Source organism: Zalophus californianus, chromosome 6 (genome assembly GCF_009762305.2).
Source record: "Zalophus californianus isolate mZalCal1 chromosome 6, mZalCal1.pri.v2, whole genome shotgun sequence".
Lineage (NCBI taxonomy): Eukaryota > Metazoa > Chordata > Mammalia > Carnivora > Otariidae > Zalophus > Zalophus californianus.
This window is the reverse complement of record NC_045600.1, coordinates 129324532-129347333: the sequence shown is the minus strand read 5'-3', so window position 1 is coordinate 129347333 and position 22802 is coordinate 129324532. Positions and strand designations below refer to the sequence as shown.

Genomic DNA, 22802 nt, shown 5'->3' with positions numbered 1-22802 from the left:
CTGTGTTTTTTTCATTTTCTCTGTCCCTGGCGATAGTTCCTAAATATTATACAATGAGCATACCCTGGTTTATTGCCAGAAAAATCAGTAAGTATTATTGTATTTTAAATGTGATAGGGCAGTTTCAAGACTGGAAACAGTTAATTAGGACTTTTCCGAGAACCAGAGCAATGTGGTATGATATACCCTCAAACCACCTTCTCATCTTTCTTTTCATTTGGAAAAATTTCTCTGGATTCCAAAAGAAAAGTTAAATTTGCTAAAAGCAATGAGGAAGTCTGATACTACCCCAAATGAGACTATTTCAACTGCTAAGTGATAGGGCACATCTACCATTTCTTAAGGAAATGCCAAAATGGTAGGAAAACAATTGAAAATATTCTCACGAAAATTTATAAAGTCCTTTCAGCATTTCTATCACATAAAAACAACTTATTTTTAAGGGCTGTCCCATTTTATTATGTTTTTGCTAATAACACTAAAATTATTCATTCACTGCACATACTTACATAGGTTTTTTTTTTTTTTAAGTAACGTAATCTCATAAATAAGGGTGAAATGAAAACAGAGGACTGAAAGGGCATCATAGAGTCCTTCAGAGCTCTCGGATTTCACCCGCTTCTCAGGTTACACCTAGCCTTCGCCACACTCCATCCCACCCTGCAGCCCGTAGCCCCTGGCTTCCCAAAGAATTAGCAACCCTAACCTCAACGAAGAGCTTGCTTCCTTTTTCGGCATAGCTGCCACTAGGGGGCGCTGAAGACGTGTGAGTGCAGGGACCTCAAGTCTGCAGCTCCACAATGTAGAATCACCCAGGGGATTCTAACAGTTTGATTATGAACTAGCATCTCCAAAGTCTCAAGGAAGCCACAACTGTATAAGCTTCACAAGCCACTGTTCTAATGAACTCTGGAACAACTTCAGTACAATGAAATAAAACTCTACTATGCTGGACAGACAGCAATGATATCATCTGGTACGAGGAAAATCTTCTACATATAAAACAAGAAAATCCTGTCTCTTTGAACAGATCAGACTTAAATCTGAAAGAAAGGTGACTGACTGAGGTACAATCCAAGATTCACATATTCTTTTTACTTATTGCATGGGAAAAAAACGTTCTTCAAAGTAATGCATTTTTAAAATTTCACCCACAGTCCCACCATCCTAACAAACGGTTTTCATTTCTCTCTGTTCTCTCCCAGTCCTTAGCCAAAAGGCTATCAGTGCTAAAAATCACATTGATAATAACTAAATTCCAATTGACAAAACTTCATTCCAAACCACAAAATTTTAAAACTGGGCCAAACTTTAGAGACCAAAGAGCTTAGAACCAAGCCCCTCATTTTACACATGGGGAAACTGAGGCCCAACCAAGCATTACGTAAACACAGGGTCTCATTTAGTCCTTGTAATAACAATACAAGGTAAGTTCTGGGGGGTTTTTTGGTTTTGTTTTTGTTTTTTATCCAAATAGGCTCCACACCCAACATGGGGCTTGAACCCACGACCCTGAGATCAAGAGTCCCATGCTCTACCAACAAAGCTATCCAGGCACCCCAGCCACCCAGGCACCCCAGTAAGCTCTGTTATTGTCCCAATTTTAGATATGAGAACGCCAACACCAGAAAAGTTAAGACACTTGCTCAAGGTCACACAGTTAGTAAGCGGTAGATGTGGGATTCAGAGCAGGCTGTCTTACTCACCACCTTGCAAAACCGGACTTATCCTCAGGACTCCAGAATGCCATTCTAGAACTCCTTCTGCTTCTCAAAGTGCAATTATTCTAGTATTCACTCCAGAAGTTGTTGTTGTTTTTAAATCTATAATACTCCTTCTAGTACTAACGTTCCACTTTCTAGTAAGTTAGATTTTACAGAGCTCTCTACCAATAAGGAAGATCAAACATACCTGCTCCCCCGTGGGAAGAGAGAAGAGCTCTACTGAGGACTGCATCCCTTCCCTAAGCGTGGCATAATAAGCCAGGGCTGCTTCCCGATGCCTTTCAGGGTCATCTTCCAAAATATCCACTGGGTAAATGCCTGCTAGGGGAAAAAAGACAGCAAGAAATGACATTAGTTTTATTCTTTTGTTAAAGGGGAAGTCCCTTATCTCTGTTTTTTTTTTTTAAGCATACAAGTAACACTTGCCATAAAAATCATGTTCCCCTACTTTTTTCAAGGTTTTTTTTTTTAAGATTTGATTTATTTGAGAGAGAGAGAGAGAGAAAGTGAGAGCACGAGGAGAGGGAGGGGTAGAAGGACAGGGAGAAGCAGACTCCCCTGATGAGCAGGGAGCCAGATGCAGGGCTCCATCCCAGGACCCCAGGATCATGACCTGAGCCAAAGGCAGACACTTAACCCACTGAGCCACCCGAGCACCCCGTTTCCCCCCCTTTTTTTAATGAAAAAATAGTTCTGCATCAGGTGCCAAAAGAAAATAGAAGACATTCCCAATGGCAGGGTTGGCAGTGACCCCGGGGAGATAGGAAGTTCTACCTGCCCCCCCCTATAATGCTACAGAAACTTCCTTGCATACGCCAAACCACCAAATGGTTTCCCAGGTATCTTCCTGGAGGGAAGCCCCAGCAGCTACGTGCACAGGCAGGGACCTGGAGAGCCCACACTACCTGGTGAGAACCTTGATAACTGTGACAAAATCCAGCTTGAGTTACAATTTTGCCAGCCTCCATATTCACTGTGCAGGTTGATGAAATCTGCCAACTCGTCTCCTTGCGCTGGGCTACTGTTATGTCAAGAGTTAAAATGTACTTACTTGTTGGTAGGAACTGCAAACATGTCCATACACAGGGAGACTATTTATTGTACATATTCATTTGCAAGTTTCCCCTTGGCTCTTCCTCGGTGTCTCTTTCTTGTTCTCACACTTGTAGAGGAAAATTATATCCTCGAAGAATCATCCAAATTGATAGCATCCAATTCAGCTCAGAAGCAGTGGTTAGTTTTCCCCTGAGATGCTGGCCGGCCTCGGGCTGGTATGTCCCCAAGTGGGAGGGGGCTCTGCGGTCCCCTCTTTTCTGTGGATCCTGCCTCTGATTCGGCTCTGGGCCTCCTATGGGGGGAGGCTGCCGAAAGGGCCACTTGATCCTCCCCGTCCTCCACCTCAAGAAAGATAAGCCTTCACTCACAGAAATAGGGGCTTCCCTATTTTGTGAGTTTCCATTCCTTCCTGCCAGCCACTTTTCAGGAAAGAGAGGCTATTGTTAGCAGCAAAAGGGTTCAAGTCTCCAGTCTAAGGAGTTTGCTCGTGTGAGTGTTACTGCATTAGACGAGTTACTGGGGGAAACACTCATGGAAAAGGGAGGATGTCCAGAGCAGCTGCAGACAAGACCCCCACCTATGCATAAGCCCACTCCTGCCCCGGGGCTTGACACGCTGAACATGTCATGGGCACACACAGAGAGTGACAAATCGCTGAGCAAATATGTTCTCCCACTAATCGATTTTTTTAAAAGTATTTGAGGATAAAATGTGTCCCAAAAAATGACAACTATAAATGCACAGATTCAAATGTTTCAAATAAAGACAAAGAATTAACAGTCCTCTTGATGACAATGAAATAAGTCAATGATGAACTCTGGGATCTCTCCCTCTCTATAAAGAGCTGTATGTCTGTCTAGCCAACTTATTCTGCTGTGAAAGGCACACGCTTGTAGACACCCACATATGTGCACAGCCAAAGAAGCCCAGACTCCTCACCATGCACACAGAAGCACCCCCCCCCACAACAGAGAGGACAGAGCACCGGGTTAAAACTCTAGCCCCCCCCCCCCCACTCCTTACTGGGCCTTCCAAGCCTAGAGCGCAGGGGCCAGATGGATCCAGACTGGAATCCTGGCTCCTAACTCAGGGTCCACTTCAAACCTGTCACCAAGACAAGCCTGCCTCACCTCTCTCCATGCTCATCCTTAGTCCTGACGCTCAGCTGCTCACAACAGCCTTTAGCCTCACACCTCCTGCTTGTCCACCCTCCACTGGCCACCAACCAAAATAACCCAGCTGGGTTCCCTGGGGCCAAGGTCCAGCAGGATGCTGAGCACTCCCCACCCCATATCTCAATGCATTGGCTTCACCCCCATTTGCAGATGAGGAAACTAAGGCCAAGAGAAGAATGCTTGGCTAGTCAGCAGCAGGGCTGAGCTCAGGATCTGTGCAAAACACTCAGATTATGTGAGTGACCCAGCGCAGAAGGCCCCCAGAATCCCACGCCCCCTCCCCCTCACAGCACCCAAGAGGCTCTTATGCCCCCGCGCCCCACTCCCTGTATCTTGACATCCTCAAGGCCCATCTCAGACACCAGCACTCCCAGAAGCCTTCCTGGAGCCCCAAAAGGCAAGGGCTCAGGGACGCCACTGAGTCCTATGTTCGAATCCCAGCTCAGCTTAGGATGGGAATGAATCCGTTTGCCGCCTCCCCACTCCCTCGAGGCCGCACACACAGGAACTCGGGGGGGGGGGGGGGGGGCGGGCAAGAGAGGCAGGCTCACCCCACCCTCTCCGAACCCAGGAACACGGAGCGCTCCTCAGAGCACCTTGTGTACGTGCCTCTCTCCTCTCCCACCCTGCCACGGAAGACCCCTCCGCAGGCCTTTCCCACACTGAGCACTTAGGAAATTTGGGTGGGTGGTCAGCTGGGCTCTTCGTTCAAACTGCTATTCATTCTTCTAGAAAGTCAAGTGGCTTCCCACAGGTATGAAAAAAAGCCTGTGCACATTCAAATAAATTAAGAAGATCAAACGGGAAAGAGGGTTGCTTCAACCCTGAAGCACCCAGCTCAGGCTGCATGCCTGCCCCATGAAAGCAGCTTGAATAACCATGGTTCCCTAACTGCCCCCAGGAGGGAGTCAAGATGCCCCGCCCCCAGTTTATATTCTCTGCTTCGAGGAGAGATGCTTGAGAAGAGATGCTTGTCAGCCCCAGGGCTTCGAGTGCCCTCTGGTGAGGCCTGGGACTCCCAGAACAGTTGCATCCACCAGCTCCACTGAGAAGCCCAACTCGGCCCCTTGGGACAGGGGTCAGGGAGAACACTGTGGTCTTCAGGGCTTTGGGAGAGGGGGCACCTCACCATGGCCACAGGGCCCAGAAGCCTGGGTGCTCCTAGAGGGGCCCGGGAAGGCTCCTGCAGGGCTCCCCTACAGGCTGCCAAGGGTTACCTGGCATCAGTTCTGGTCGCATGTGGTCAGGAGAAATGCAATGAATGTGTTTTGCTCCTTGAACACCATGAAATCATTTCCCCTGCTGGTTCCACATGCTGTGAGACCCCCCCTCAGAGAACTCCTTGGACAGTAACCCCAGGCCACCCTTGGCCCTGGGCAGAGGCAGGAGGGGGGGTGGGGGGGATCTTCTCAGCAGGAAGCCCACAAGAAGAATCAGGCCCTTAGGAGCAGGGCCCTAAAAGGTACAGATTAACCCTCTGGGAAGTGGAGGGCAGCTACAAACATCTCAACACTCACCGAACAACGCAGCACCCATGCCCTGTTCCCCTTTAAATAACCTCCAAGCTGGGCTCGGACCCCATACTCCTAAGAAGTGCCCTGGGGCAGGCAAATCAGCCTAGTGGAGGGGAGCTCAATTCTTCAGCCCTTTGGGGTTTAATTAGCACTCCTCGGTATGTGGGGGGTGAGCGGGGGAAATCCCCCATTAGAAAAGCTCCAACAGCTTTGCTTTCGCACACAAAATGTTTGGGTTTGTTTTCTGGAAATCTGGGTGGGAAGGAACAAAGGAAGTGCTTAAGGCAGGCGGGGGAGCATCCAATGCCCGCTGGGAAAGGGAACCCCTGCCCTTCCAGAGGAAGAAAGACCCCTCCCCAACTTGGCAGGAAGACAGACTCCCTCTCCAGCCCAGGAGGCGCGTGCGTGCTACACACACACACACACACACACACACACACACACACACACACACACACACACACACACACACACACACACACACACACACACACGACCCCAAGAGGAAGGAAGCCTCCCACTCCCTCACCCCCCCCCCAACCGCAAGGGCACACTTGGGCAGTGCCCAGGGGCCTCCAGGAAGTAAACAAGTCTGGGTTGTTTTACGCATGCGCTCTGGAGCTGAGCTGGGCGGCCACGCTCCCCTCGCTCCGGATGGAACGCGGACTCTGGGCAGGGGCTTCCAGATGTGAAATGCTTACAGGCTTTAATGGCTTGAGCTGAACAGGAAATATTTTTCCAAAGCCAAAAGAATGTAATCTTTCCAGTACAATGTAAAATGCTTTTATGAAAAAGGCACACAGTTGAAATGATAATTCATTGCAGACTGTAAAGAAAATGAAATCCCCAAACGAGCCCCCAATTTAAGATTTCACTTTAAGCATGTGTTTGCTGCAGTCACCAGAACGACAACCAAGTGGTACCTCGTAAAGCCTACTTCTAGGGAAAATACTTAAATCAGTCAGGATCTTTGTACCAAAGTTCCAGTTCCTAGGGCGGCGTGAATGGTGTCCCACTGAGCCACGGCCTGTCACCCAGTGTCCATCAGCCACAGCCTCTACTGGGTCAGCCCCTGCTGCTCAGTCCGGCAAAGCCTAATACTCTAGGGCCTTCCCAGCACTTTTTGGTCCTCCCGATATAAACAGCAATGCCAATTAATGAAAACCCTGAAAGAGGTCAATGTTGTGCACTTAACCAGTCATTCAGTATCACTTGCAGAATATTCTCTCCAAATACTACCTCACCACAAAGATGAGCAAAGTTCTTTTATTTTAGCAAAGTGAGATTTTTCGCATATGGGGCTATTATTAGGAGAAACATTAATAGATATTTTAAATTTTACTAGCCCCGCTCTTGAGAATTTTGACCTCAAGGAAAGCCTCTGTCTATCCATCAGTTAACTACAAGGCAATATGTCACTGGAAAAGCTGACTGTAATCACTTGATTTTTCTGTAGTCATGTGGGTTGTCATTCTTGAATTACAGTTAAGAACAACTCTTGCTCATAATATGTGAAAAAAATCTCAAGGACACAAAATTATAAGGTAGTATTCTACTTTTATTTTTCAAGAATGGTTAAGGGTGGATATTCCTAATATAGAATTTTTTTTTTTTGCTTTTCTTTATTTTTCACACCAGTGGTCTGCTTTTCCCTCACAAATCAATTTTCTTCTGAAAGGAACTTATAAGAAAGAATGCATATTATAGAAGAAACTGCCAAAGGGGATTAAGTGACTAATTTGGGACTTAGCAGGAAACTTGGAGACTAGTTTGTAACCAGAGAGAGGAGAGCACCAGGAGACACCAAGGCATATTGCAAGAAGGGTCTGTGGAGTTCTGAACCCACATGTTCTACACACCCAAGGCTGTAAGGGCAGCCCCTAAAGGGAGAAGATTCGTCAATGCTACCTCAGGTGCTCAGAATTCCGGACCAGGAATCCATCAGGTTCCCCGTTTCTAGAGAAACATGTTTTACCACACAGTGCAATCCCAGAGCTGTGTGCCTTTGAGCTGTATGCTTTAAAACTCCATATTCACGGGGCACCTGGGTGGCTCAGGTGGTTGGGCATCTGCCTTCGGCTCAGGTGATGATCTCAGGGTCCTGAGATCGAGCCCTGAGTCAGGCTCCCTGCTCGGTGAGGAGTCTGCTTCTCCCTCTCCCTCTGCCCCTCTCGCCCCCTGGTTGTGCTCTCTCTCCCTCTCTCTCAAATAAATAAATAAAGTCTTAAAAATAATTCCATATTCACAAATGCAAACTTCATCTTGAGCCTCCAAAGCTTTCACCACACCACAGGATGCCTTCAAACTAAGAACTACTTTTAACTTAAAGGATGACTATGTTTAACTAAAAAAAAAAAGGAGGGTTGTTGCATATACTGGTATCCCCCACTTTCCAAAAGTTCAAATGACACCACTTTGCTTTTATGAAAGAGCTCCCTGTTTTCACTAACTGAAGAAATCCAAAGAGGACTTTTGCTTTGATGATAAAAGTGAAAAGCAAAAATAGTGTTGAGCGTCAGTTCTGCAGTGAGCCCTTATAGACACACTGCACGGCTGAGCCCTGAACGTGGTCCTGACAGGCTCCTTCCCCAGGAACTAATCACGCATCAAGCTAAGCTCCCAGAACTCTGAACAGTGTCCGTGAGCATCTGCCCTTTATCTCGATTTATTTTATGTATCCCTTAGCAAGATGCATCCTAAGCTATCAGACAAGTCTAAGACAGGTTAGTTATGGGTCTAGGCATGCTCAAAACCTTTTCCGTGTACATTAATGGTAACCGATTCTTCTCTTTACATGGTTCCAGCTTACGAGAGGTTTCATGGGAACGCTCTACTTCCAGAGAGCAGGGGGAAACCAGTTGCGAGAAATACCCACAGTTGTGCAAAACATTGCCTGGCATTTACTTCCTATCAAAGAATCCAAGTCTGTACAGCCAGCAGGATGACTCTCCTCATGCCATTCCAGCCTTTTCCCAAGCACATCCATAAGATAGGCTGTGAACAGGGCTTCCAAGGCCAGCATGTTTCAAAAAGGAGGTCCGCAGTGGCATTTAGGGGCGCCTGGGTGGCTCAGTCGGTTAAGCGTCCAACTCTTTGATGTTGACTCAGGTCATGATCTCAGGGTTGTGGGATCGAGCCCCTTGTCGGGCTCCACACTCAAGCAGGGAGTCTGCTTGAGATTCTCTCTCTGCCTCAGCCCACCCTGCATGCTCACGCTCTCTAAAATAAGTAAAATAAATAAAATCTTAAAAAAAAAAAAAGGAGGTCTGCCGGGGCACCTAGAACTCACTCCTAGGAGTTCCCCACGCCTATCAGCAAGTAGAACATTTAGAAATCCTAAAGCAGTGGGGTTCGCTTAGTCTAGCATTTATTGGGTGCCTGGGTGGCTCAGTCAGTTAAGCGACTGCCTTCAGCTCAGGTCATGATCCTGGAGTCCCAGGATCAAGTCCCACATCAGGCTCCCTGCTCAGCAGGGAGTCTGCTTCTCCCTCTGACCCTCCCCCCTCTCATGTGCTCTCTCTCTCTCTCTCTCTCTCTCTCTCATTCTCGCTCTCTCAAATAAATAAATAAAATCTTTTTTGAAAAAATCTAGCATTTATTTCCCAAACTCACTTAACCAAGGACCCCTGGTCCCAGAACACTAACTGACAGGTGACAAGCACACCTCAGAGAAGAGTGTTTTGGAGGAACATCAGGGCAGGAGGAAGCATCACTCTGAGGCAGCAAAGATGCAAACGCCTGGAGACCAATGGCCCACCCAGCAAGGGGGCCACCGTGTCGGCGGTGCGACAGTCGTAGAAAACAGAAGGTGAAGCAAACACACACTTGGATATTTTTGTTGGTTTTGAAGAGCATCTGATTGCCAAAGTATTCTTAGCAAAGAATTGAAAAAAAAAAAGTTGGAAGACAGAATGTAGAGTATGTTAGAATTTTTTGAGCAGATGAGCACAATTGTCAGCGAACAGAGGCACGCTGGGGAAAGGTCTGCAGGTGGTGGCAGGAAGGTTTCGTTCCCCAGTAATTGACAGGGAGCCTGTCTCTCTGTTATCACATATTTTTTTAAAGATTTTATTTATTTATTTGAGAGAGAGAGAATGAGAGCCAGAGAGCACGAGAGGGAAGAGGGTCAGAGGGAGAAGCAGACTCCCTGCTGAGCAGGGAGCCCGATGTGGGACTCGATCCTGGGACTCCAGGATCATGACCTGAGCCGAAGGCAGTTGCTTAACCAACTGAGCCACCCAGGCGCCCTCTCTGTTATCACATATTTACTATTGGCCCACTTGCAGCTTGTCATTGCCTTGGCTGAGAATAAATCACTTGTCCCAAATCTAAGATGGTAAAATATGCAAATGACTTTATGTGCCACCCACACAAAGGTTTATGTAATCCTAATTGCTTCTAATATGAAGGTCTTGTAATCTGAGCATTGGTGCACCTTCCTTTTAGGCAAATGATACAAAGATAAAACTATTTTTCCCCCTACATCATTCAAAAGGATATGAGGGGGGAATGAAACATACTGTTCCTTTTGCATACAAAGAGGTGTCACATTGGGGGACAAGCGTGCCCTGTTTGGGGCAGACGGGATGAAACAGCATCTCACATATATGCTTCCTTATGAATGGTAACAGAAGAGGGGTCCTCACTGTGACAACTGCAGGAAGCTCAGGCCTCCCTCATCTCTGAACCCCAGCCGCTCTATGCCATGTGGCCATCATTACAGTGCCATATTTGTCTAACCTTTACTGAGAAGGAAGGCAGCTTTGGTACATGCTCAGGTCCCCAGTGTCAATGACACCACCATTAATGGCGGCTCTAGAGTTGATGGGAAAATGCTGTGGGGAGCAACCGCCCAGAGTGGAACCAGAGCCCTAAACCACACAGCACGCAACAAGAGGAAGAAAAATAACTCTTCATCAACATAATGCTTTTAGCCATTACTCACAGAATAACATTTCTCCGAACTTATCCAAAAATCGTATCCCTCTATGTTCATCTATTACACTGCAAACAATAATATCTCTGAAGAAGAGCAAAAAAAATCGGCTTCTATTTGGCATACCCAGCCCTGGGCAAAGCAACAAAGGGAGCCGAAAACAGGCCAGTCCTTAGTCTCCGCAACCCAGTTCTAGATTAAGTTGTACACACGGCATAGAACTTAGACTCATCACCCAGACTACCATGCAAGGAGAATGGATGGAAAAGAATGGGTTTACCTTAAACCCAAAAAAATTATTTACTTAGGGAGAAGGCAGTCACTCCCCAGTAACTGGAAATGTGTCGAGGTAGCTACATTTTTATAACAGCACTGGACTCTTGTGTAAAGCTAAAAAGTAGATGAAGAGGTACACACCAAATACGACTATTTGCGTCAAAATCAGTACTAGCTCAGTTTTAAATTAAAGAAATTTGAAAAGAAAAAAAAGCTATATTCTGCCTCTGTGGATTAAGTTTCTAAACTTTATCCAGCAGCTGGCTGGCTCAGTTGCAAGAGCACATGACTCTTGATTTTGGGATCGTGAGTTCGAGCCCCACATTGGGCATAGAGAGTACTTAAAAAAATAAAAAAAAAAACTAAAAAAAAAAAGTACTAGCTGGGAGAAAAAGTATTAGAATATTAACAATGAGTTCTTGCATTAAAATATACCCTTTTACACCTTACATTCGCAGAGTGTTTTCCAGTTTACAAAGGGCTTTCACCCAAGTCCTTGCTTGTTTGAAACTTACGTCAACCCTTTGAAGTCAATAAAGCACACAAAGCACTAACTCCATTTTTCAGATGTGGAACAGAAGTTCAAAAATCAGAAAATTAGTAGTAGGGCTGGACTCAAATGCAGATCTTAAGATTTCCAGCACAGCCTTTACCAACGCCCCTGCTTACTAATTTATACCATGTCAAGAGCCACGCATTGTTTATCAGCACCAAATGGCAGCTAGTACTAAGCACAGCACTGTTTAAAATACCCTTTTTAAGGCTGAATAATATTACATTATATAATATGTGTATATGTGTGTGGATATGCGTGTGTGTGTGTAAAAATGCCATTTCGTTTATCCACTCATCTGTTGTTGGACACTTACGCTGCTTTCATCTTTTGGCTATTGCAAAGAATGCTGCAATGAACATGGATTTAAAATATTTCTTTCAGTCCCTGCTTTCCCTTCTTTTAGGGTAAATACCCAGAACTAGAATTGTGGGATCGTATGGTATTCTATGTTGAATTTTTTAAGGAACCACCATACTGTTTTTCACAGTGGCTGCACCATTTTACATTCCCACCAGAAGTGCATCAGAGTTCCAATTTCCCCACATTCTCACCAACACTTGTTACTTTCTGGTTTTTGTCGGGGGTTGGAGTTTGTTTTTTTTTTATAACAGCCATTCTAATGGGTGCAAAGTGGTATTCATTATGGTTTTAATTTGCGTTTCCCTAATGATTAGTGATGTTAAGCATCTTTTCATGGGCTTGCTGGCCATCTGTATGTCTTCTTTGGAGAAAGGTCTATTCGAGTCTTTTGAAAATTATCGTCATACTTTTTAACATGTACTTTGAAAACCGTGTGAGAAGTAAAAGGACATGAATTCACAAGGGGTTAAATGACAAGGCTGGTGTGGCCTAAGTGGGCTACCTGCAGAGGATGCATTCACACGACCTGCATCACAGGGCAATGATGCCCATCTCTGCCCACTGTCCAGCTGAGCCACCCTCCAAACAAAGAGAGCAGTGGCTGGGAGGTGGCTGAAGTCAAAAGTGGACAGAATAAGTGTACATTGCCTTTTGGTAAGCCATTTTAAAGCTTGCAGGGAAAAAAAGAGCTTCCACAAGTGTTTAATAATAATAATAATATAGTAACGCCTGAATGAAGCCTCTATGACAACTGCTCCCAGGGTCCCTACCAAGGGTGACATCCGCTTAGACCAAGGTCTTCCTGATACCCCAGGGTCCTAGGAAGAGTTCTAATCAGACCCAGGTCACATTCAATATCAATCCCACAGCCAAGGTTTGCAAAATTTTCTGCTATTAAAATGTGGAACATAAAACATCATGACCATCATTTAGGAGTGCCAGGCAATACTCTGGCAAAAAAGCAGAAACAGTCTCCGCACTGATAGAACTTACAGCCTGGTCAGGGAGACACAAAAACAGTTAAACACTCACATGGTATGGCAGGAGAAAGGAAGGGGAGACAGGAGACAGGATGACTAGGGAAGTTCGATCTGGGGGCAACCTTTCAGCAGAGGACTGAAGAATAAAATGTCAGCCCTGTGCAGAGCACGGGCAAGGTCCCCCCAGACATGCAGGAGGAAGAAAGGAGCAGAGCTCCTTTCCAAGAGCTAAAGGTCAGCCAGTGTGCCTGCAGCATGGCTGGCCAAGGGAAGAAGGGCAGGAATCACAGGAAGCAGGCGGGCAGAAGCCAAAGTTACAGGACGCTGGCCTTGTTCCTGACTTCACGTTTCAAGGAAAACGCAAGAGGAAGCTGCTGAAAGGTCCCCAACAGGGCGTGATAGCTGGAGTGTGTGTTTACTGCTTCTTCCAGAACACAGCGCAGTAGGAAACCAAACCAGAGACAATGCAGGTTAAGGCAGGCAATGACAATGGCTTGGATCAGTGATGGCAGTGGCGATGACAAGAAAGATATGGCAGGTGTGAGCCAGATATGTGGTAGACATGGCAGAACTAACTGTTATTTGGATGTGTGGGGTGAGGGGCCAAGGTGACCTTCTACTCAAACCCCTCCCCTCCACATAAGTCAATGAAATTCTACTGGGAGTTTTCAACTTGTGACAGATTTATAAGCTAACATTGGAAGCAGCTTAAGTCTGCTAAGATCCTAGTTCTTTCCAAAGGGGAAAATCGATGCACGTGCCAACAGAAAGAAAAAGATGTACATTATTCTAAAATACTAAGTATTTTCCTTAAGGTTTTATGAAATGAGCCCCTCTGAAAAGATAGATGAAGCACCCACAAAAGGATGCCGCCCTGTCAGATCTCCCCAGTACTGAGCCACACAGGCCGTGAAGTTTGAGCATGAGGGAAAGTCACCAGCTTTGGGGTCATTCAGACCTGACTTCAAAAATTGCAGAACCTCGCAGATCCCCTCCCTCTTCGGGAGCTTTGTACTATCACTCAATAAACTTTACTATTGCTAAAAAAAAAAAAAAAATCTCTGAACATAACATGAAATAAACAGCCACAACAGAGTCAGCACAAACTAAACCAGACCCACAAAGACTGTAGATGTTGAAATTATCCAGTATAGAAGATAAAGATAGTAAATATGGCTAAAGAAATTTAAATAGGAAATGTAAAGAGCCAAAATTATTGTTTGACCAATAAGATTCTAGGGAAAAAGAAAGTAGAACTTCTAGAAATGAATGTCTTAAATAGCTCATGAACTGGAAAATACATCTGAAGAAATTACCCAGAATGCAGCATAGAAGGACACAGGTGTAAAATATGATAAGCAGGTTAAGAAAGAGGATAAGTAGGTTAACAAGGTCCAGGAACGATCTTAACTGAGGTTCTAGAAGGAGAAAATAGGATGAACAAGAGTCAAGATTTGAAGAAATGATTGAAATTTTTCCATAACTGATGAAAGATACCTATCCTCAGACACCAGAATCCCAACCAATCCCCAAAGCAGGAAAAAAAAAGAGAGAGAGAGAAATACCCACCTAGACACACTGTGGTCAATCTGCAAAACAACAAACACAAAAATAGGATCATAAAAGCAGCCAGAAGACAAAGACAGATCCTCCAATTCCAAGTAGACCGACAGTGGCCTTCTCCACCGCAATTATGGCAGTCAGATGACAATGGAAGAACATTTTTTTTAACTTCATTTTATTATGTTATGTTAGTCACCATACATTACATCATTAGTTTTTGATGTAGTGTTCCATGGAACACTACATCATGGAAGAACATTTTTAAAGGACTTTCATGCTCCACCTAGCAAAAGTAACTTCCAAGAAAATGGGCAAATAAAGAAATGTTTAGAAAAACAAAACCTGAGGGAGTTTGGTACCAGAAAATCCTCACTAAAGTTATTTCTAAAGGATATACCTCAGGAGAAAGGAAAATAACCTCAAGAGGAAGTTAATTAAGAAGGAATGGGAGAAGGGGCACGTGGGTAGCTCAGGTGGTTAAGCCTCGGCCTTTGGCTCAGGTCATGATCCTGGGGTCCTGGGATTGAGCCCCGTGTTGGGCTCCCTGCTTGGTGGGGAGTCTGCTTCTCCCTCCTTCTGCCCCTACCCCCAACCCATGCTTGCTCGCTCGTTCTTTCTCAAATAAATAAAATCTTTTTTAAAAAAGGAGGAGGAATGGGAGCAAAGAAAATAATATACAAGCAGATGAAATCCAAGCCAGTGCTGACCATTCAAAACAAAAATCTAACTTAAGGAAATTAAAAACCATCATAGAACAAAGGTGCTACATACTGGGAACAGCACATAAACTGGGAAGGGGATAAGTGAAATGAAAGCACTCTAAGGTCTTTAGATAATTCCAGAGGTTTAAAATTCATTAATTTCAGAATTAGAGTTAACATGCATATTAAAATTTCTAAGTTAGCCCCCCAAAGAATAGAAACATAGGTATCCTATTTCAAAATAGGAGAGAGAAGAAATAGAATTAGGGCAAGGGTTGGGGTGGGGGATCTCTATATAAAAGAAATGAAAACAAGATGATTTGTTGATATTCATATTTCATTGTTATGATTAACAATAGATACTCATCAACAAGTAACTAGACTATGCCTTAGCAGAAGGATATATTTTGTTTCATTACCCCAAATATTTCTTAGTATTTTAATATTTCTATTCAGTGTTCATGTAGTAAGAAAAACACAAAGCAATACCTTTTTCTCTGTACAGCTTAAAATAATTTTTTTCCAAGATGTTCTAAGAGCCCAAATGTAGGCAATACACACGCCTTACAGAAATCACTTGTTGGAAGACATAAAGGTCAAAATGAACTGCCAACTATAATTCACTGTTTGGGCATTATACCCCTCTACCTGCATACATACACTCAGCAAAAATAATCCATGAAGTTGGGGCTCCTGGGTGGCTCAGTCAGTTAGGCATCTGCCTTCAGCTCAGGTCATGATTCCAGGGTCCTGGGATCGAGCCCTGCATCCAGCTCCCTGCTCAGGGGGAAGCCTGCTTTTCCCTCTCCCCCCCACCCCCCCATTTGTGTGCTCTCTCTCCCTCTCTCAAATAAATAAATAAAATCTTTTAAAAAATAATAATAATAGTCCACGAAGTAGCAATCTAGCGGAAGAGACCCGGACAGGGACGGTACCGCCACAGGAAGGTTTATGCAATGGGGAAGTCTCCACAACATCAGCTTCTCAAGCTCTTACCACTGAGTGAAATATTCAGGGACTCCAATTAGGGTTTATTTCAGCAAAATGCAATGAAGAAATGAACACAGCTTTCTCTCTCTCTTAACGGAATTCAAGAGTAGTGGTTAGAAACTTGGTTTCCAAGAAAAACACATTTATCTTAATTTCTGCAAGTCACGGAAACCGAGTGGTCTAGAAGAGATTTTTGGGCCTTGGGAGCCCCCAACACATGCAGGGATGGGAGCTCGCCCTGGGCACTCCCCTGGGTCCCCCAGCCCTTGCCTTAGCTGGGTCCCAGTGGCCCTGTAGCTGCCCTGCTTTGGAGGAGCAAAGAAGCACTGGAAACGGTTTCTATGCCTGGACAGACAATAGGTACTGGGTTAAGTAGGAAATGAGACCACAGCCCGGGCCTGGGGAATGCAAAGGGTTTGATGTGCGAGAGCTCCCAGGGGGCCAGAGTGGGGTGGGAACGGCATGCCTGGATGTCAACAGACAGTGGCCTTTGGATTCATACACACGCTGTGTGTCCCACCCCCCGACCCAAGCTTGCCGATCGCAGGCCTTGGAAAAGAAAACCCACAACAGAGGATGGGTGAACTAAAAGGCATGGAATTTCCAAACCACAGCTGTTACATCCTAATGAGCCTTATTCAAAGGCCCCAACCCTCAGTTGCTACTGACAGTCAGTCTTAGCTGCCACCCCCCCCCCCACGCCCTGCAACCCAGCAACCCTGACTTTAAAAGTCACATGACACCGGGGGCATCTGACCAACAAATGTGCTTGAATTTTGCCCTGACTTCTCTTTCTATACCACATGCCACAGCAGCAAACACAGTCATTTTCTACAATCCTCTGTTTGGAATTTCCCAAGGCTGAGCTACAAATAAGAATGTCATCAGAGGAGACAGGAGCCAACTGCTGTCAGGAACCCAGCGAAGGCCAGTCAGCCGGTCAGCAGACTAGGGTTTCAAAGGTCAGAAAGACGACACCTCAGTGCCTACTGCCCTCCCACCACCCAGCCTGAGTCCTGGCCACTCGATCATTCACTCCATCCTGCCAAGACGTGGCAGGAGGTCAGAACACCAGCCATTTCTGGTCTGGCTTCATGCAGTGGAGATCCCCACTGAACACAGACATAATACAGCCCTTGTTTAGAACTGGAGGCGAGTGAGAAGCGTCTCTAGCATGAATATCATTATATGGCAAGGAATCACAGCCAAAGGGTGGGGGAGGTAACATGAAATGCCCAAGCCTGTAGGAGGACCTGCTCAGAACCGGGTCTCCCAGGACAAGCAGGACCCTGGAAAGGTATTCCAAGGGATACACTGACCAGAGCACTGTTCAGGGGCACTCTGCCCGACGGATGGCAGGCCAGCCTGTATCACGCCATATCCTGATACCCCCAATCTGCAGAAAATTCCCCAGTAATCCTACAACCACACAACCAACAAAAGCTTTCACCAGCTCCTAGGGGAAATGATTTCTCCATTCAAATCTCAGGTAGCTCCTATGTGCCAGGTAAGAGCAAGGTACTAGAGAAGAAAGATCAGTGAAGGTCCTGCCCTCAAAGAGATTACAGTCTGGTTGGGTGGGAAGTAACTGACAAACTTCACGGCCAAGTGGATTTTTAGAGACCATCCCATCCTTTCCCTTCCTTCCTGATGAAGGGATGGGGACTCGCCAAGGGCCATGAAAGCACTTAGTGACAATGACACGAGTCCCAGTGGCCAGCCCAGCCCCCTGGCCCAATGAGGCCCTGCTTCCAGAAACTCAGACCTGCCACATGCCTCTATGGGAACGCTTCTATACCTTCAAAACCTAGAGAAGATCCAAAACGGCTGATGGATACTTGATTTTTTTTAAGTTTTGTGTTCATATGAGGTCCTCCCTAAAGAAGGGTGCCCCTTAGGTACTGGCTCATGGAGTACTTCCTTCCAGAGCCTACACTCTTTTTTGGGGGGTGGGTTCCACATCAAACATCACCATCATGACAGGTTCCTTTCTCTGTGGACTCAGACCACTACCACCACCCCCATGTGAATCCCAACCCTGCCACTTCCTAGCAAGTGACCTTAGGCAAGTTACTTCTCCCTTGCCCTGACCCACTTCTGAGCAGACCCAGGTCTGCACCTGCCTCAGCCTCTCTCAGCACCAGGCCCTGCCAGAGGCCTCTTTGCTTTCTGGTCTCTCCTCCTCTGGGTCCGTGTCTCATAATATCAGAACTTCACCCTCTCTGAGCCTTCAGGCCATGCCCTCAGCCCTCTCCTCCTCCCACTTCCCAGGGGACACCCTCGCCAGGCCTCCCGGGGTCCCCAACAGAGCTCAGGGCAGGCGCTTTCTAGGCCTTTCTAGATTCTTCCCACACTCCAGAGTTAGTGTTTCTGACTAACTCTTCAGTTACCTCCAACGAGAGGCATGTTCTGGAACATTCTGAAATCACTGTGTCTAGATTGCTTCACGTTTGCCCCCTCTGAAAGTTGCTTCCTTCACTGGCATCACCACTGTCCCTGTTCCCTCGACCCAAGCTTCATCATCAACCCATCCTTTAGAGTTTTCCTTGCTTGCTTGCTTGCTTTCCTGTCTATAAAGCTCTGCTTGATTACCAGTGCAAACCGTCCAACACCGAACTTTTCTTAACTGGAACACTAAACTGAATGGAGATCATCCAACAGGCATATCTCACAAACACTTCAATTTGGGTGTAAACAGAAGGGATGGGGGCAAAACAAATGGCCTTCTTGGAAGGGACCCTAACTTTTACTCTGGGCCCAGCAGTCGGCTGTGATGAGCACAGGGTCTCAGGTAACCCTTCTGAGGCAGGTCAAGTCCTTATCTTACCGATGAGGGAAATTCAAGGTGAAGGATGAGGGGAGTACAGAACTAGATCACGTGTGACTTCCCTTTTCTTCTCCAGGATGCTCCAAGCTAAAATGATGGCAGCAGATGGGCTCCTGGAACCTAAGAGGGGTCTTCAGCATCAGAGAAATTAAAAACACATACAAACTCTGAGAAAGAGAGAGATAGAGAGAGAGAGAGAGAGAGAGAGAGAGAGAGAGTGTGTGTGTGTGTGTGTGTGGCGCCCTAGATACAGAACACAACTCCCATGGGAATGTCACCTGCCCTTTCCCGACACGTTAGGGCTAAAGTGGTGACTGGGACACAGCCTTATCTGAAAGCTTCAGTCTTAGTTTAATGCTTCCTTGCGAAAGGAAAAAGGATTCTGACGTAGACATGATTTGCTCAAGCCCTCTTTGGAAATGGGCTATCAAAGCTCAGGCAATGGTTCAGCTACATAAAACTCCAACCCATTAGGCTCTAGCACATGTGGAAATGATTAATGTGGAACCGCTGTGTGTCCTCTGGTCCATCAGCAACCATGAAAGCCACAGCAAATGCTGAAAGAAATACAGGAAAATCCTTAAACCGGTTAGGCCAACTACACTTTTCCAGAAGATGAAGTTCCCATGACTTTTCCCATGAAACATAGAAAGACTTGGTAGGATAAGCACAGCTTGAAGGCCATAGATGGGAGAACTCTCTGACTCATGGTACCACTCAGAGGAGGAAGGGAAGGGACACGGTATGGATTGAGCAACTCTGCGCCCACTAAGTGCTGAACGTAAAGGAAATAGCTCTGTACGGTAAGTCCCTAAGTGGGCAAAATCCTCTCCATCTTGCGGATGTGTTGGATGAGATCAGAAGAGCAAGCCACTTGTGTTTCTTGACCCAGTTCTCAAACAAACTGGCAGCAGCGCTCCCTATCCATAACCATGGCGACCAACTTTCCAGAAAGGAGAGCGGGGGGGATATCAAAAACGAAACAGTATCACCGCCCTCTCTAAAAACAGAGAAAAACCATTTCTCAATCTCTAGACCAGTGAAAACTTTCACAAGGAATGAAAAATTCATACAATTGGCTAGTGGCCACCTTCTCTCCTTAACTCACTCGAAATCTGGGGAAAACAACTCCAAGTCACAGCTTTTAAATGCAGGCCATTAAAACCAGTCATTTGCCCCTGTTGGCTTCCAATAAAAAGCAGAGGCGCTTCAATAAGATTGATTTTTTTTTGTCCTTACAAAAATGTGTGGCGGGAGAAAGCGTCCATTCTGGGGTTGGATTGCACGTGGGGCAGGGCTGGTCAACTGTGGTCGCGCGCCTCGTGGCCGGCCTGGACATGTAGGCGACCAGAGGTCGAGAGGTACCGGCCGCGGGGCCCTTCCAGCCTCCGGTCCCCGCGGGAGGAAGAAGATGCAGTGGGTAAAGAGGCATTTTCTCAGCATCCAACCCCCGGACGCCAGCTCCCTTGCAAACACTCCTTTTGCGGAACTGGCGACCTCCGCTTTGGGGATTTGTTCCACGCGTTTCAGAGTCAGAAATGGCACCGTTTTGCCTGGTTCTCCGGAGACAGGACCGGGCAGGGCCCCTCCTGGGGCTCGCGGGAGGAGCGGGGGATGGGGGGCAGGGATGGAGCGCGCCCTCAAAACCAGAGTCCCCCGCTGGTCTGCTGAGCTGGGGGCCGCACGCCCGTCGCGCAAGATGCCCGGGGACAAAACAGAGGCCGGGAAGGGGGCGGCGGGGGGCAGAGGCGCCCGCTGTAACCCGAGCTGCTATATTGATTTCTCCTCCACCGTGTGGTTCCCATTTCACAGACAAGGCCACCAAGGCTATGGGAAGGCGGTGAGCTCGCCAAGCCCAGGTCAGCGGTCTGGATGCCGGGTGGCCCCGGAGACGCGCCGGAGGGCCGTGGCCGTGACCGTGACCGTGACCCTTCCAGGACTAACCCCTCCCGGGGGTGAGCGCCCGCAGCCGACGCCCCGGGCCTCCCGCCCTTCTCGTTCCCCGGCGGCGACAGGTGCGCGGCTTGTGGCGCCCTGGCGCGGACTCCGGGGAAGTTTCCTGGCCGCGGCGCGCTGTTTACGGTCTGGTTTTGCAGCGCTGGGGCCCCGAGCTCTCAGGCCAGCCCAGCCATTGAAACCCGACACGCGGGGAGGGGCCACCGCGGCGGCCAGCGAGGGAGGTGAGCGGGCTCCGGGCCCGGCCGGCCGCGGCTCCACTTACCTGCGGCTCCGCGAGCGGCCTCAGGCTCCATGCTCGGCTGCCGCGGGGCTGCGTCCCTCCCCTCCGGCTGCCCCATTTCCCTTCCCCTCCCCGCCCCCTCCCCGCCCCCTCCTCTCCCCTCCCCCTCCCCCTCCCCTCCCCCGCCCCTCCCCGGCCCGGGACTGCCCCCGCCCCCGCTCCGAGGCTGAGCCGCCCCTCCCCCGGGGCTGCCCCGGCTCCCGGCTCCCGGCTCCCGGCTCCCGGCTCCCGGCTCCCGGCTCCCCGCTCCCGGCTCCTTCCCCGGAGCTGGCCCTGCCCCCGGCCCCCGCCCCCTGCCTGGGGCCTTCACCGCCAGCCAGCGACCTTGACTCCCCAGTTTGCAAAGCCAGTCCAACACACCTCCGAGGAGTTTCTTAATTCTTTGCAGGAGAAAACTATTTGCAGAGCACCCCATGGCCAGTGCCCCTCTCCTGAGCCCCTTCTCACTTCCTTCTGCAATTTCTATTTCCATGGACAAGAATCCTTTGCATTATCCTTTTTGGAAAATTTACACAGTTTAAAAATAACTCAAAGACCACGAATGACACATAAGGCAGGACAGCCAATAACCTGTTCTGCCCATTTCAAATTTTTTCTGATGACTGTAATATGCCCATTTTTGCTGATAAGGAATACTTTCATTGATTAAATGTTCAGGCTTGTACTCAACTTGAACGAGCATAATTCAATGACAGCCAGCTGTTTCTCCAGTATTTCTTCTTCTTGGCATGTTTCAAGGTGTTTTTTACAGGAGAGGTATGGAGCAGGGGTTGTTTGAAAATGCCAATGGCCTTGGAACCCAAAGGTCTGCGGTCAGTCAACTAGTGCGTGCTCTCTGGTTGGCAGCTCTGAAATTGGCCCTTGAGGACAGCTGTCCAAGCTGCATCCTCAGTCCTTCTGGACCCAAGGGTGGGGGGGTGGGGGGGGGAGTTGGGGGGGTTGTTCTTGTTTTTTTACGGCAGTCACATGGTGACCAACAAAGAATAACCAGACCCCAAGGAAGAAGTAAGCCATTAAAGATGTTATCACCAGTCCTGACTCAAACCAAGACATCACAAGAATGATAAAGCCACAAGCTCCCTGTTCAGTTCTAAACGAAAGACTGTATGGTGATTAACATAACATAATAAAATTAAATTAAAAAAAAAAAAGACTGTTGGGGGAGGCCCGCATTGGCAACCCTGCCGGGACCCCTCTTACTCCAGAGAGCTTTTTCTGGATCCTTGCTCAATAAAACTCTGTCCCTCCACCCCCCCACCCCCACTCTGACACCCAGGGCAGGGTAGTCTGGTTTGTTCCCTCATCTCTGATGTCCTTATACCTCAGCATTTCTGGGATTTCTGTGAGCCTGATCCATTGCCCCCTACCAATCTCTCCTTAACTAGCCCTGCCTGTCCCTTACTCAGTACCTGAATACATCTTCCTTCAGAAAAAAATATTAAGAATTTTAGACTGAAAATTACCCTGTTTCTCATTAAACACCTGTGCCCAAAGTTGGTATTTAGTTAAATACTCCCTCTTTTCCTTAATAGTTTCCAGGTTTTCTGTCTCACTTGGGTAGGCTACAACTATCCCAAAATTAGAAAATAAATTCTTTTACATTTGCTCCCAATATTTTTATTGTTTTGACCTTTAGATCTGATCCCACACCATCAAATGGCCCATTCTTTGCCCCATTACTATAAATTATTTCCTAAATCATGTATTAAATTCCTGTATACATTATGGCTCTTCTTTTATTGATCATTTTTCCTGTTTCTACTACAATACCACACTGTCTTAATGACCACAGCTTTATCATGTGTTTGGATATCCAGGAGGACAAACCCTTCCTAAGCAAACATTCGATGAGGTAGTTAAGGATATTGGGAGTTGGCAAAGATTGCTTCTTACCTTGAACATTAA

The 22802-nt window shown here is 47.2% G+C and overlaps 1 protein-coding gene across 5 annotated transcripts in view; it reads right to left on the bottom strand.

Moving 5' to 3' along the window:
• Positions 1–20960, bottom strand: part of FAM169B (family with sequence similarity 169 member B) — an 88078-nt gene extending 67118 nt beyond the window's left edge. For 2 of the 5 annotated variants that reach the window (XM_027571526.2, XM_027571524.2), the window contains exons 1-2: positions 20880–20960; positions 1912–2045 (exon numbers count right to left, since the gene is read on the bottom strand). In XM_027571526.2, the coding sequence (XP_027427327.1) occupies positions 1912–2045; positions 20880–20955 (210 nt within the window). In that variant the 5' untranslated portion in view covers positions 20956–20960. Of the gene's footprint in view, positions 1–1911; positions 2046–2775; positions 3123–20879 lie in introns of all 5 variants that reach the window. The other 3 variants (XM_027571527.2, XM_027571528.2, XM_027571525.2) reach the window with 3 other exon arrangements.
• Positions 20961–22802: the final 1842 nt, after the last annotated feature.